The sequence below is a fragment of the Geotrypetes seraphini genome, chromosome 13, assembly GCF_902459505.1.
Source record: "Geotrypetes seraphini chromosome 13, aGeoSer1.1, whole genome shotgun sequence".
NCBI classification, from domain to species: Eukaryota; Metazoa; Chordata; class Amphibia; order Gymnophiona; family Dermophiidae; genus Geotrypetes; species Geotrypetes seraphini.
The window spans coordinates 71494599-71510353 of record NC_047096.1 but is presented as its reverse complement, the minus strand read 5'-3'; the positions used below and the strand labels follow the sequence as shown (position 1 = coordinate 71510353).

Sequence of the window (15755 nt, the reverse complement as noted above, 5' to 3'; positions counted from 1 at the left end):
GACCACCGCATGCAGTCGCGCAATCAACTCTAACTCATTATCCCTCCCTCCTCCTCTTCACCCTGGTGTCCCGGACTCCCTCTTCTCCCTCACCTGCCCCCGTCCATTTTTTGGGGGGAGGGGGGGAAATTGAGAACCCTGGAGCAGGAGGACATGGAGAGAGTGTGAGCGTTGGAGATAGCTCCACATAAGGTGGCACTGCAGGCACCCTGGTAATGGGAATAGGAGGAGAGGGCCTGATGATTTGGATGATAGGGAGAGACTGATGGAATTTGGAACAAATGCTGCTGCTGGACAGGGGGAAGGTAAAAGGAAGGGATAATGGCTATTGTTGGACAGGGGAAGCAGGGAAGGGGTGCTGTTGAACAGGGGGGAGGTAAAAGTTAGGGAGAAGTGCTACTGCTGGACAGGAGAAGCAGGGAAGAGATGCTGCTGGACAGGGGGGGGAGGTAAAACCAATGGAGAAGGGCTACTGCTGAACAGGGGGAGCAGTGAAGGGGTGCTGCTAGAGAGGGAGGAGGTAAAAGTAAGGGAAAAGGCCTACTTCTAGACAGTGGGAGCAGAGAAGGGAGGGTGTTGCTGGACAGGGGGGAGAAAAAAAGTAAGGAAGATGGGCTGCTAGCACCCTTTAATGTAACGGGGTAAAAAACTAGTTTTTAAATATTACCTTGAAAGGGGATTAACACGGCCACCGCACCATTCCATATCTTTCAAAAAAGCCATTCGAATGGTTGCTAGTACAGGATCCAGGGGGCTAAAAGGAGACCACATAGACTGGTCCTACACCACAGATCTATCAATCACTTCCATTTGATGTTGAGAAAAAGTGAAATCTTGTTTGTTCTATTTTCTTTTGCAGCAGGTACAGTTTATTACCTCTAATTTTTGCTATTATACTTTTGAATGAGTCCTATTTTGGAAAAGTGGAGGGTTTTTTCAGACCGGTGATGGTTTTGAGCGTCACCCTGATACAGTGGGTAGTTGACATACATAAGACCAAAGTCTTTTTTCTCCATTTTAAATTCTGAGCTGGATAGTTGGATAGCATGGTGAATTGCTCTAGGTGCAATTCTGCCGGGAGCCTATAATTAAATATACTTTTGTTTGAATACCGACGCTTCAACACTTATTACAAGTCTAATAGTTTTCTAGTACACACCATAATACAAAGAGGAGCTCCTAGTAGAGATATTCCTGCTCTCACAACCTTGCTCTTCACTAGAAAGAAATATAGCATTGCTGAAATCCTGGTAGTATCCAGGCATGAATATTAACTAGTTCTATTATGCACAGGGATGCGGAAAGTGGTAATATACTGACCCCTACAAGATGTCATACACTGTAGCCTCCTCCTCTCCACCCCCCCCTGTTCCTTCCCATCTACCACCCACCCACACCATGTAAGTTTGTCCCTTCCCTTCCCTCGTAGCTCTTTAATTTTCCCTGCGCAAGCAGCATTATGAACTTGCTGCCCACATCGATGTTGCCTCTCTCTGACATCACTTTCGGGCCCCGCGCCTAAGAAGTGACGTCAGAGGGACAGCCGACACGACACAGGCAGCAAGTTTGTGATTCTGCCTAGAAAATTAAAACGGTACGGGGAAGGAAAGGGGGCGTGCACAGGGAGGGAGGGTGGTCAGGAAGGAGTGGGTGGGGCGGAGAAGAGGGCAGGGGAGGGGTGCCACTCACCCTTGCTACGCTACTGCTGTTAGCCCCTTCTCTTTACTGAAAGGGGTGCTGTTACTGCTTGCTCTTATCCCTACTTCACTTGGGGGGGGGGATGTTGGGCAGGGAGAGCCACACATGTGCCAAGGAGATACCTTCTATGTGACACTGAAGGCAGGCGCTGCTCCCTTCCACCTCAGCTTGGTCCCTCAGGGGAGTCGAGAAGCTGGGGACCTGCTGAATCTGCTGCTGGAGTAAGGTGAAAACTTCATCATCTGGGCTGTAGTTGAACTCTGAAGTTTAAGGAAGACATAATGCATTATATTATACAATATGTAAGACCAGTCAGACTGCTGTTTTAGAAATTTTGTAAGCAGGGTCCTCTAGAAGCCCTCAGACACCCTGGGTCAACTATCTTCAGTGGTATCACAAAATTGCTTCCCAGAGAAGATGTGGTTAGGTCACGCTGTGTAGGATGTCACCGATCCCCTCCAGACAGTGAGGCCTGCAAAAAGCAACTGTTGGGTTACCGCATGTTGAACACGGTTTGCACACGCCTTGCGATGCAGAGTGGAACTGGGCACATGTTAGCTCATGCAGGAAGACACAGCATACATTTTAAGATAACCTGTGCTGACAAGCTAATCAATGTATTCCATGCAATGCTGAGGAGCACGGCACCCATTTCTGAGACGCACATAACAGAAGAATTTTTGCCAGGTCTGAGGGGGTGCGTGAAAACTTTTGCAGAGAGGATTTCTTGTTGATTTTTCATTTTTAAGTGCTGGTTTTGTCTTGTTTTGCAAGCAGAAGGAAGCCCATGCAAGTTTTAAACACAGATCATAAGAACACAAAATGGCGTAATAAAGAGGGCCGGGGGGGCACCATCTAGGTGATGACGCTGGCACTCCTCCTCCTCTCAGCTCTCCCCTGCACATGTGCCTTTACCCCCCCCCCCTTCACCGTACCTCTATCTCTTCACTGGCACGAGCAACAATTCCAACCTACTGCTCACACCAGCGTCGGCTCTCCCTCTGATGTCACTTCTGGGACCCACACCAGGAAATGACATCAGAGGGAGAGCCCACCTGACGCTGGCAGCAAGTTGGTGATGCTGCTCATGCCAGAGAAGTTAAAAGAGGTACGAGGTAGGGAAGGGGTGCCCACATGTGGCGGTGGGGGGCAAAGAAGAGGGCGGGTGAGAGCAGAGAAGAGGGCGGGTAGGGGCCCTACCACCGCAGGCACCTCACCCCTGCTACGCCACTGAGCACACGCCAGCGCCTGTTCTCTGTCCAAATATGACCCTTTCAAAAATTTTGTGTGCAGCTTTTGAGATGCTCATATTTAGATGCAGATCAGGTGCCGATGTATGCCAACGCTTTCAGTTTTGGTTCAGATATGTGCACAAGCAGCTCTGCTTACCTTGTGCACATGCCTCCCACATACTTTCTCATTTGCTGCAGGATCTCTGGGTATAAAATTTTACCTATTGTTAACTTTACTTCATTCTGGAATTTAGGATTAAATTTAAGATTTTGATGTTAGCACATAGAGCATTGCTTGAGTTACAACCGTTACCAAATTGGAAAGATTTATTATTCTATGCGCTTAGGCCAGGGATAGGCAATTCCGGTCCTCGAGAGCCGGAGCCAGGTCAGGTTTTCAGGATATCCATAATAAATATGCATGAGATAGATTTGCATCTCAAGGAGGCAGTGCATGCAAATCCATCTCATACATATTCATTGTGGATATCCTGAAAACCTGACCTGGCTCTGGCTCTCGAGGACCGGAATTGCCTATCCCTGGCCTAGGCATTTATTAAGATCTTTGAACGATAACAGAGTTGTTGTTCCCCATATTTCAAAGGCTCATCTTGCCTCAACTAGAAATTGTGCATTTTTTTTATTTAGTCCGAATATTATGGAACAGCTTGCCTGTCGAATTGAGAAAGGAAGTGTCTTTTCAAAATTTCAAAAGACATTTAAAGGCATATTTTTTTTTCAACTGGGCTTTTTAAATTGATGGGATATGAATTCAGGACTGCAGTCTGCATTTGTACATTTTTATAATTTTTAATTTGTATTAATTAATTAATTTTTAATTTTTGTCTTATTAATTTGGATGTTATAGGATATTATGCATTAGAAATGTTATTTTTCTTTTCTATTTAAATGGAGTTCTTTTCATAATTTTGATTGAATTATATTGTAAACCGCTTTGATCCTTTTTGGCTGTAAATGCAGTATATAAAGATTTTAATAAACATAAACATAGGCTAGAAATAGAAGCTACAAGCTCAGACATCCAAACATGGCTCTACCACGAGCCTTTCTAAGTCGGCCCCAGTGTAAGCTAATTGGAGGTTTGTTAGCTTGGTTACTCGACCAGAGCACTACAGAAGAGAGAATGAAGTTACCCTCTTTTAGGGGGGAGTCGGGCGATGTCCCTTTACTATCCATTCTGTTGGTCAACAGGGACATTCTTTTAAGGGCCAACACGGCTTTACCAGTTTTCTAAAACAAAATAAAAGAAAAATTAAAACAGAATTTCATATATTAAAGACATCTCTGGGACCAGGAAAGTTGGGTTAACGCTGTGTTCCTCTCTCAATCATGAGGGAGACATTATTACTCTAAGAGTTACAGTATGCCATGGAGTACCAAGGCTGGGGTGGGGGTGCTGTCCACCTCGGATGTAGGAAGCCCAGGGGAGATTGAGCAGTCACTTGGCAATTGGCTCCACCGGTCCCCATCCCCTCTGATGTCAATTTCCTGTTCCTGGGTGGGGGACTGGCAGAGCCGACAGCTGCATGTAGGGGGTGCTCTGGCCAGACAAGAGGGTGTTCCAACCCGGGTTCCTGCCCCACTAGGTAAGTCACTGCAGACTTAAGCTTTACACTTGGGCATAATTTTAGCTAGGTTAAAGGCTCAGCCCCCTGTATCAGTGGCAAAGCCAAGACTGATTTTCTGAGGTTAACACAGGTGAGCAATAGCACCTCCAGTTCTGCTCTTATTGGCTTGTGTTGCTGCCACTGACTGGATAGGCCTGACAGTAAAGCCGAGGTACCATAGTCATTCATGGCCATTCTCCTGGCCGGCACATTCAATTCATGCACATATTTTATGCCAGCTAAAAATTTCTGAAGAGAAATGAACCAGCTGTCCAAAAAATTTAGCTATAAGGACAAATAGTAAAAAGTACCTTCGTAATCTGAAATTATGCAAGCTACTCAGAATTGTGGAGGAGTAACCTAGTGGTTAGTGCAGTGGACGGAGATCCTGGGGAACTGGCTTCAATTCCCACTGCAGCTCCTTGTGACCCTGGGCAAGACACTTAACCCTGGAGTTACAAGACGTCCAGATTTTCCCAGAAATGTCCTCTTTTTAACAGGACATGTCCGTGCATCTGGACGGTTTTTTCAAAACCTGGCACTTTGTCCGGGTTTTGAAACGCTTCTACCTCGGGACCACATTGGGAGGGCGTCTGCACATGTGTGTGATGTCAACGTGTTGCATCCATGCGTGACATAGTAACATAGTAACATAGTAGATGACGGCAGATAAAGACCCGAATGGTCCATCCAGTCTGCAGTGTGCAGATTCCCTCCCAATGTGGTCCCGAGGACAAGAACACATAGAGGGGGGGCAAGGCTGGAGCAGAACAAGGTGTGACTGGATAGAACTGGACGGGCCTGGGGGCGGGGCTAGGGGTCTGGATTTTACGGGAGTAAAATCTGGTAACCCTACTTAACCCTCCATTGCCTAAGGTACAAAAATACTTAGACTGTGAGCTCACTAGGGACAAAAGGAACCTGTAAATAATGTGTGCGGTGCTGCATACATTTAGTAGCACCACAGAAATGATTATTAGTAGTATAAGTAGTAGTAATTGTTCCACACAGCAATTACAAAATTTAGAAGGGGACTTTGCTGCCACACCACACAAGTCCTCTGTTCAGATCTGGATAAACCCACAAAAGGCTCAGAAGGACACTTCTGCAATCCTGTTACACAAAGGTCAAGTGACAAAGCCGTCAGGATACACCCACGCTTGGGAAAGAAAGAGAGCAAAGAGGAGACAGTAGGGACCAGCACGACTGTGGGGCCCAGGAGATTCTGATCTACTCATGTTATGACCCTGGCAACATCTCCCACATCTCCTGAGATTAGACAGGTTTATGAGGTAACCACAGACCTGCCACTTCTGCCGGGCAAGGAACTTCTTGATGCGCTCCTTGGATAAGGTTTTGGTGCTTCCCCGCTCTGCTTCTGTCTCCTGCAGCCAGGGGTGTCCCAAGGCTTGGTCAGCTGTCAGACGATTCCTGAGAAAGCAGCAAGGAAAAAAAAAAAAAATCAGTCATGTTCTTGGGTCCCTCTTTTCCCCAACCAGTGAACCAGAAGAGGCCATGAAACAGTGGAGGGGAAAGAGGGTAGGCAGAATCCTGGCAGGGCAAACTGAACATAAACCAGAGCCATAAGAGAAAGGGGAATACACTGTGGATCCTGTGTGCACTTGCTCTGATCACTGGGGTGGGGTGGGGAAGGATACCTCTAACCCATCACCCATTGTAATGTAAGGACACCGGTGCCACAATGCTTGCAGCAGCGATAGCCTAGGTTAGAGGGAACGGCTCTGACCAGGGAAACACCGCATGTCCTTCCCCACTGCCCTTACCTCATGTTCTTCTGTAGCAGTTGGCTGATGAAGTCCTTGGCCTGCTCCGAGATTTCAGAGAAGGTTTCCTCATTGAAATCCCACTGCGCAGCAGTCACATTGCGATATGTTTCCATATCATCACTTCCTTGGAATGGGGAGTCTCCACTTAGCCTGCCAGGGTGATGGGAAGGGAGGGAAGTTTTATAGATCTCTATTAAAATTTGGTTTATAAATCCTCTATTCCCTTGACATCTCTCAAGGACAGAATGAAGACCAACATGTCAGGTTTTCAGGATATTCCTAATAAATATCCACGAGAGATTTGTATGTCTACTGACTCCATTATACACAAATGTCTCTCATGTATATTTACAATTAAAACTTTAGGTTAAGCAAATTTGAATAGTCACCGAGTTAATAAGTAATATATAATCCTTATACCTATTCAGACTATTAAAACACATTTTAATACATTACATATTATAAAATATATAAATTGTGATGTGAAAGGTGTTCAGTATCTATATAATTTCCCACAGATGTTACATGTTTTTCACAACATCATTGCACCTTAAAAGTCCATCCATTATATCTTAAAACAGTGGTCTCCAACTCAAACCCTTTGCAGGGCCACATTTTGGATTTGTAGGTACTTGGAGGGCCGCAGAAATAATAGTTAATGTCTTATTAAAGAAATGACAATTTTGTATGAGGTAAAACTCTTTATAGTTCATAAATCTTTCCTTTTGGCCAAGTCTTAATAATAATATTGTCATTTATAGCTAAAAAGACATATGATGAAGATACTGTTTTATTTTACTTTTGTGATTATGATAAACATACTGAGGGCCTCAAAATAGGACCTAGCGGCCGCTTGTGGCCCCCGGGCCACATGTTTGAGACCACTGTCTTAAAAGAACTTATCTGATGTGGACCTCTTTCTATTTCCTCTGTAGATCTGATGTGAATTTCAAATCAATTCCCACTCCTCAGTGAGCTTAATTGTTCATAAACACAAACATGAATCAATTTCCAAATCCTTTAAAAATTGTTCACTCGCAAAAATCTTCATCCGTTCAAAAAGTCTTGTCTTCTACATGGTGCCGTGTTTCGCCAGTTAAGCATCTTCGGAAGACAAGACTGCAGAGAACAAAAATTCATTAATTTCCTAAATCCAAGTTATCTACTTCACATCAATCTAGTATATTATTTTCTAATACCTTGCTGTTACTTTAACCCTATATTTGGCACCACCAAAGCCCCAACCTACATAGCAGCCAAGCTACAACCTTACTTTCCCAATCGCTCCCTCCGCTCTGACTCGGAGAGACGACTCTGCATCCCCTCAGGAAGATCTCTCACATGGGATGCCGCCACTTTATCCCTCACCTGTGGAACCAACTACCTAACTCAGATCAGGTCACCCACCTTTTTGATATAGCTTTCAATCCTTAACCCTACTCCTCTGCTGATGAACCATTCCCCTTACCTGTATCCATGACATCTTGTTTGTCTGTCTTGCCTGTTTAGATTGTAAGCTCTTTCAAGCAGGGACTGTTTTCTTACTCTTTGTGACTCTGTACAGTGCTGCGTGCGTCTGGTAGCGCTTTAGAAATAATTAATAGTAGTAGTAGTATTAGTAAGTCGTTGGACTCGCTAATGGCCTTTTGGAGAGCAACAAAGACCTTCCTTTTTGCCAAAGATACTGAATGAACCGACTCCTTGTAAACTGACCCCTTCGAAAGCTGCTATCGGTATCCTCTCTTCCTTTCATCGTTCTTTTGTCCTCTGTATACCCTGTCTTTAGCTTCATGTCCTCTTCCTATACTGTGAATGTCCTTTTGTAACCTGTTCTGAGCTGTTGGGAGGATGGGATAGAAATCTAAATAAATAAATCGTTGCTCTTATGGGAGGTCCCCAACTGTGGCAATGTGTGAAACAAAACTCTTCTATCCAGCCCAAATATACCACAACATCTAACACTAATAGGTACTGGATAAATAATTTTTCTATATAGTTTTCTTATGTATATCTCAAGGAAGCCTCAGCCCCACCACTCCACCGCTGTATAATCTCGCAACCGCGGGAAGCATTACGTGGTGCCTCATCATTGGCCGTCCCCTTTAATATGTTTACAATAATTATGATAATTTATATTGTTCAATAAATATATAAGAATATAAAGTGCTTAGTACTTAGCTTTAAATCAGCTTAAAATTTGTCTCCTGGTCAGCCAAACCTGGGAGTAAGACCCGACATGTTTCGCTCAAAGAGCTGTATCAAGGGTCACCCTAAATGAAGCAAACCAATTTTAGAGAAGAAGATACAGATCATCTATACATGACTTATCCTCCTCCCTCCAAAGTTATAACTGTTAATGTTATACCCACTAATTCTTCTTGTACAAAAAAACCTTACCGAGGTTGCCGCTGTCATCCGACATCATAATTATTCTAAGCATATTAAAGGGGACGGCCAATGATGAGGCACCACGTAATGCTTCCCGCGGTTGCGAGATTATACCGCGGTGGAGTGGTGGGGCTGAGGCTTCCTTGAGATATACATAAGAAAACTATATAGAAATTATTTATCCAGTACCTATTAGTGTTAGATCTTATGGGAGGTCTGCATCTCCAAATGCCTGTTACTTGGCACTGCTGCTCTCGTTCAACATCAAGTTACCTAGAGCAGCCATTTCACCATCTGCCAATTAAAGGGTTAAACAACCCATAAGACGTCCAAATACCTCGTTCTGACCTGAAGTGAAAACAGGGTGGAAGTATACACCCGTACTGGGAGAAGGGAAGGATAATCTCGTTTCTTCAGCTAGACCCAAGGGAGCTCGGTTAGAGGCTGAGGGTTTAAGCCAGCAGCAGTGCTTCTTTTATAGATTTTGACATTACATTTAATGTTTAGTGGTTTACCTCATTTTGCATATACCAGAAGTCATAATTTAAGGGAAATCTTAGGGGCTAATAGGCAAATGTAACACACGCAACAAAATTTTAAAAGGGCAGTTTCCTGTGCCAATATGCAATTACCACAGATGCAATCATTAATGTTAATACAGGAAACCAATTTGTTTTACAAGGCATATACTGATTTGTGATTCCCATCAAGTAATTTTAGCTACAATGGTGCCCTTATAAATTATGGTATATAAAACAAACAACCCCCCTCCCCCTTTTACAAAATCATAGTGCAGTTTTTAGTGCCAGCTGTGGAGTAACAGCTCCAACACTCATAAGAACATAAGAATAGCCTGGGTTAGACCAGTAAGATGGTCCATCTAGACCAGTAGTCTGTCCTCACGGTGGCCAATCCAGGTCACTAGTACCTGGCCATAATCCAAGGAGTAGCAAGATTCCATGCTACCGGTCCAGGGCAAGCAGTGGCTTCCCCCAAGTCTTTCTCAATAGCAGACTATGGACTTTTCCTCCAGGAAATTGTCCAAACCTTTCTTAAAACCAGCAACACCATCCGCTCTTACCAAAACCTCTAGCATTTCTATGAACGTCGGCGCTAAAAACCATGCTATGGTTTTGTCAAAGTGGGGAAAAATGAAGAATCAAATATCAAGTAGCCCAACTTCTGAGCAATCTTCAGTTAAACCGTGTAGAAGCTCTTTCAATATATTAAGGGGAAGCGACTCACAAAGGAAGCGGTGGGGCCGTTAGATGACCATGAAATAAAGGGAGTGCTAAAGGAGGACAAAGCCATCGCCAACAAATTGAACACATTTTTTGCATCTGTATTTACTGAAGAGGATATACACAACATACCGAAAGCCGACAGGCTATACGCAGGAAACGATGACAGGAAACTGACAGGGTTGACGGTCAGAATAGAAGAGGTATGCAAGCAGATTGATAGGCTTAAAAACAATAAATCCCCGGGACCAGATGGCATCCATCCGAGGTAATCAAGGAACTGAAAGGGGTTATAGCTGAACTGCTTCAACTAATAACCAATCTGTCGATTAAATCGGGAAGGATTCTGGAAGACTGGAAAGTGGCGAATGTTACGCCGATCTTCAAGAAAGGTTCGAGGGGAGATCCGGGAAACTACAGACTGGTGAGTCTGACCTCAGTACCAGGAAAGATGGTAGAGGCAGTGATAAAGGACCACATCATTGACCACCTTGACTGACACAGTCTGATGAGGACCAGCCAGCACGACTTCAGGAAAGGAAGATCTTGCTTGACAAACTTGCTGCACTTCTTCGAGGGAGTAAACAGGCCGGGTGACCCGGTCGACATTGTATATTTGGATTTTCAGATGGCGTTTGACAAGGTCCCGCATGAATGACTACTTCGAAAAATTGTGAGCCAAGGAATTGAGGGTGAAATACTCACGTGGATTAAAAACTAGTTGGCGGATAGGAAACAGAGAGTGGGGGGTAAATGGACAATACTCAGACTGGAAAAGCGTCACGAGTGGAGTGCCGCAGGGTTCGGTGCTTGGACCCGTGCTCTTCAACATATTTATAAATGACCTGGAAATTGGTACAACGAGCGAGGTGATACGAAGTTATTCAGAGTAGTAAAGACGCAGAAGGATTGCGAAGACCTGCAATATGACATAAACACGCTTGAGAAATGGGCTGCGACATGGCAAATGAGGTTTAACGTGGATAAGTGTAAGGTGACGCATATCGGTAACAAAAATCTTATACACAAATACAGGATGTCTGGTGCAGTACTCAGAGAGACCCCCCCAGGAAAGAGACTTGGGAGTACTGGTCGACAAGTCGATGTAGCTGTCCGCACAATGCGAAAAGGATGAACAGAATGCTTGGCATGATTAAGAAGGGGATCACAAACAGATCGGAGAAGGTTTTCATGCCACAGTACCAGGCCATGGTACGCCCCCACTTGGAATACTGTATCCAGCACTGGTCGCTGTACTTGAAGAAGGACACAGTACTACTTGAAAGGGTCCAGAGAAGAGTGACTAAAATGTTTAAGGGGCTGGAGGAGTTGTCGTACAGTGAGAGATTAGGGAAACTGGGTCTCTTCTCCCTTGAAAATAGGAGACTGAGAGGGGACATGATAGAAACATTCAAGATAATGAAGGGAATAGACTTAGTAGACAAAGACAGACTGTTCACACTCTCCAAGGTAGAGAGAACGAGAGGGCACTCTCTAAAGTTGAAAGAGGATAGATTCCGTACAAATGTAAGGAAGTTCTTCACCCAGAGAGTGGTGGAAAGCTGGAACGCTCTTCCGGAGGCTGTTATAGGGGAAAACACCCTCCAGGGATTCAAGACAAAGTTAGATAACTTCCTGTTGAACCGGAACATACGCAGGTAGGGTAAGTCTCAGGAAACTGGTCTTGGCCTGAGGGCCGCCGCGGGAGCGGCCTGCTGGGCACGATGGACCACTGGTCTGAGCCAGCAGTGGCAATTCTTATGTTAACACTGGAATGGTGATTTACAGTCAGAATGAGGTATTTAGACATCTCTTTCTAGCACATAACAAAACATAAAAACATAACATAAAAACATAACATAAAAACATAACATAAAAAATGAACTTATACAGTGTTCCCCCGCGAATTTGTGATTCGCGGACTCAGTTATTCGTGGTATTTTCTGACTGCATCTTCCGGTCAGAAAATACAGGGAATGAGTCTGCGAATCAGCCTTCTGCACAGCCGATTCCTCCTCCTTTCTTCCCCCCTCCCCCCCGGAGCATACACGTTATGATTTACTGCACCCGCCGGCTGTCCCAGCTGTCCTTTCCTGCCTTTTTACAGACTCAAAACCGCATTTGCAGTTTTACGAAATTCGCAGGTGTTCCTGGAACGGAACACCAGCGAATTTTGGGGGGAGTACTTCATACCACTCTACCTTTCAGATCAAAGCGGTTCATAAAGTAAGTAAATTATACAAGCATAACAGATTATAAACTCATTTATAAAATTTATCAAACAAATAAGTCTTCAATGTTTTTCTAATAACCTGATAAGAACTAGAATCCTGTATTAATTTACCAAAATTTCTTTCCCATAACGCAACCTGATAGGCTAAAATTATTTGGAAAAAAAAAAAAAAAAGCTCATAGGCGCAAGCTTTAACTGAAGGAAATGCAAATGTAGTAAGTTTGCACAGTGTTCATTTTCTATTGGTGAAAATTAAGTGATCAATGAAATAATTTGGCACAAGACCTGATAACATTTTATAGCAAAAGTATCCCAATTTAAAGAATATTTGGGCCAGTGCAACATTCGGTAGTACTTTGTCACATGCTCTGATTTTTTCAACTTGAAAATCAGTGGAACGGCTGTATTCTGGATAAGCTTTTGATATTCCTTTTATGAGAGGCTAAATAAATAATATTACAAGACTCAAAATCAAAGACTGAACAAGTCGTCTAAATGCAGGAAAATCATAAGAACATAAGAATAGCCCATCGAGCCCAGTAGCCCATTCTCATGGTGGCCAATCTAGGTCACTGGTACCTGGCCAAAACCCAAAGAGTAGCAACATTCCATGCTACCGATCCAGGGCAAGCAGAGGCTTCCTCCATATCTTAATAACAGACTATGGACTTTTCCTCCAGGAATTTGTCCAAACCTTTCTTTAAACCAGCTACTCTATCTGCTTTTATCAAAGCCTCTGGCAACACTCTGATTGTCCTAAGCTTCCAAAGCATGAAATAGCCCTTTTTAACAACAGTATTTGTTTGAGCATCTAAAGTCAAATTGCCTTCCAGCCGAATAATGGATTGTTTACAGTGGCAAGGTATTAGAAGATTATACAGTACAGTGGTGCCTTGCATAACGAACGCCTCGCACAGCGAACGCTGCGCACAACGAACTTCATGTCTTGCTTCCTACAACGAACTTCGTTTCACACAACGAAGTCGCCCGAGCTGCATCCTTCCGCGCAGGCACTGCGCTTAACTGCCCTCTCTCCGCCTGGCTCCCTGTGCAGTGGCGGACCGTCGGCTCGCAGGGGCCCGGCGCCTACTGCTGATGCGTTGGGGGGGGCGGAGCTACTCTCGCCGCTTCCCCGATGCTAGAAAAAAAAAAAATGAACAGTTAAGTCCCAGTTTTTGCCGCTGAGACTCTGCCCTCTCTCACTGTAAAATTAGACTCTACTTAGTCTGTCTTTAAATTTAAAAAATGTGTGTTGTTTTAAAAAACAATTATGTTTTTAGATCTAAATAAAAATAATAACAAAAAATTTATCTTTTTTTATGTCATCTTAGCATATTTTATGCTACAGAACAAATTATTTTTTTAACATGTATTGTTATGGGAAAACGCGTTTCACATAACGAACTTTTCGCATAACAAACTTGCTCCTGGAACCAATTAAGTTCGTTGTGTGAGGCACCACTGTATATTGAAATGATGTGAAGTAGAAAACTTGCATTTAGGGAATTAATGAATTATCGTCCTCCTTAATCTTGTTTCATGAAGATGCTTATTTGCGCAAAACATGGCACCATGCAGAGAACAAGACATTATAAAGAGAACCTCTTCTGACTCAATATTTGTACCCCCCATTCTCCATTTGTAATCCATAATTGGCTTCCCCTCCACTATTTTTGTTCCTCCCTTCTATGCGGTGTTACCTTCTCCCTGTTTCCCTATCTACTTGCAACATTGTAGTCTTCTCATTGATATGATGTATCCAATATTCCATCATCATAGGCTTCTTAACTTGTAAATCGCCTTGAACCTGTACTGGATAAGTGCGATACAGAAATTCAGATTAGATTAGATCAGAACAAGTCTTTTTGAAGGGATGAAGATTTTTTTTTCTGAGTGCAGGATTTTTTTTCAAGGGTTTGGAAATTGATGTTTGTGTATATGGACACGTGTAAATCTCGTATCACTTCCCGCTTCTTCATGTGCTCATTGGATCTGCATAGCCCATTGAAAACAGGAAATAATAGGAAGAAATCCACATCAGATAAGTTTTTTTAAGATAAAAATAATGTTGGATGGACTTTTAAGGTGCGATGATAGTGTGAAAAATATGTACCCTTTGTAGGGAGTTATGCAGAAATTAAGCAACTTTTACATTATAATTTATATATTTTATAATACGTAATGTATTGAAATGTACTGAACAGAAGCATATTTAATAGGAATATCCAACATGTTGGTGGCCCTCAAGGGCTGGGAATGAAGACCAAGGCTCTAACAGGTGCCAAACTTCAGCTCAGGCCCACCCAGCAGAAGCAAACCAGTGGTGTAGCTGGCAGGATCCTCAAGTCCTGCCAAATGAAGACACCCATAGTCCACTGTAACTCTCCTCAGATAACCTTAGTAGGCAACTCAGAAGCATTGTCGCTGACAATACCAGCACCCCACTAACAGCCACGGTTATATAAAGTGAGTTATGGTAGGTTGCAAATGTCTTCAGCTGGCGGAGTATGAGGATCCCTGCCATCTAAGGTATTTAATTTTTTTAATTGAGCAGGGAGTGGAGAAGAAATGTGTCGTGCCCACCCATACTATTTGTTGCCCCCCATAAAAATTTTTCCATCTCTCTGTGCCACTGAAGTGGCCTTTTTGGATTTAGCCTTCATACATGGGAATATCATGGCTTGGGAGCTTGTGACGCCAATCCTAACAGATTTCGCCACCTGGTGGCTAGCACCTTCCACAACCCCCTCCCCTTCTGCTGACCCAGAGGCACAAAGGGCTGAGCGCTCACAGAATGTAACAAATGACACCAATGCTCCATGTGTCTGTCGTAAAGCTAATCGCTTCAAAGGCAATCACTTCAGGGGCCACAAATTCCGCAGTACCCTGCATCACCTTCACCGGGGTTACGTGATCTGCAAAGAAAATGAGAGAAGTACAGGACATGAGTGGCAGCAGCAGCACAAACTCTATGGGGGGGAGGGGGGAGGACACCAAGTCATGCATCAAGCTCACCCAGTGCACGCGCCAGCCCAAAGTCTATGATCTTGATACGGGTGCCTGTTCTGTTCACACAAACAATGTTCTCAGGCTTCAGGTCCAAGTGTACGATGCTCTGGCTGTGCATGTATTGCACACCCTCTAGGATCTGTCGCATATATTGCACGCAGGTGGGCTCTGTGTGTTCAAAGGCATCATCCACGATCCTCTCAAACAGCTCTCCACCTGCAATGCTTCACAGATGCGATGCAAGGGTTTACTCATGGCAAAAGGGTTCAACGGTCAGCCAAAGCAGTTCAAAATGTGCCAACGCCACATCCCCCCCTGCCCCCCACACAAAAAAATAATCGGCCCGATATTTCAAGTATTTGCTTATTCTTCTAACTTTTGAGAGTTATTCTCCTAAATTGGTCTCATTGCTAATTTACTAGGGAGAGGCACATAACTTTATATTTAACTCTTAAATCTAGAATTGTAAAAAAATGGGTGGCAATAGGGGAGGATTTAGGGAAGGAAAAAAGCCTTACGAGCTTAGCACTGATTTTCAG

The 15755-nt window shown here is 43.9% G+C and overlaps 1 protein-coding gene across 3 annotated transcripts in view; it reads right to left on the bottom strand.

Annotated features, from left to right (window-relative positions):
- LOC117347267 (myosin light chain kinase, smooth muscle-like) overlaps positions 1 to 15755 on the bottom strand; it is an 86792-nt gene that overhangs the window by 7914 nt on the left and 63123 nt on the right. For all 3 annotated transcript variants that reach the window (XM_033917953.1, XM_033917955.1, XM_033917954.1), the window contains 6 exons: positions 15223 to 15440; positions 14999 to 15122; positions 6343 to 6495; positions 5863 to 5989; positions 4085 to 4181; positions 1821 to 1958 (listed from right to left, as the gene is read on the bottom strand). In XM_033917953.1, coding sequence (XP_033773844.1) covers positions 1821 to 1958; positions 4085 to 4181; positions 5863 to 5989; positions 6343 to 6495; positions 14999 to 15122; positions 15223 to 15440 — 857 coding nt within the window. The remainder of the gene's footprint in view (positions 1 to 1820; positions 1959 to 4084; positions 4182 to 5862; positions 5990 to 6342; positions 6496 to 14998; positions 15123 to 15222; positions 15441 to 15755) is intronic.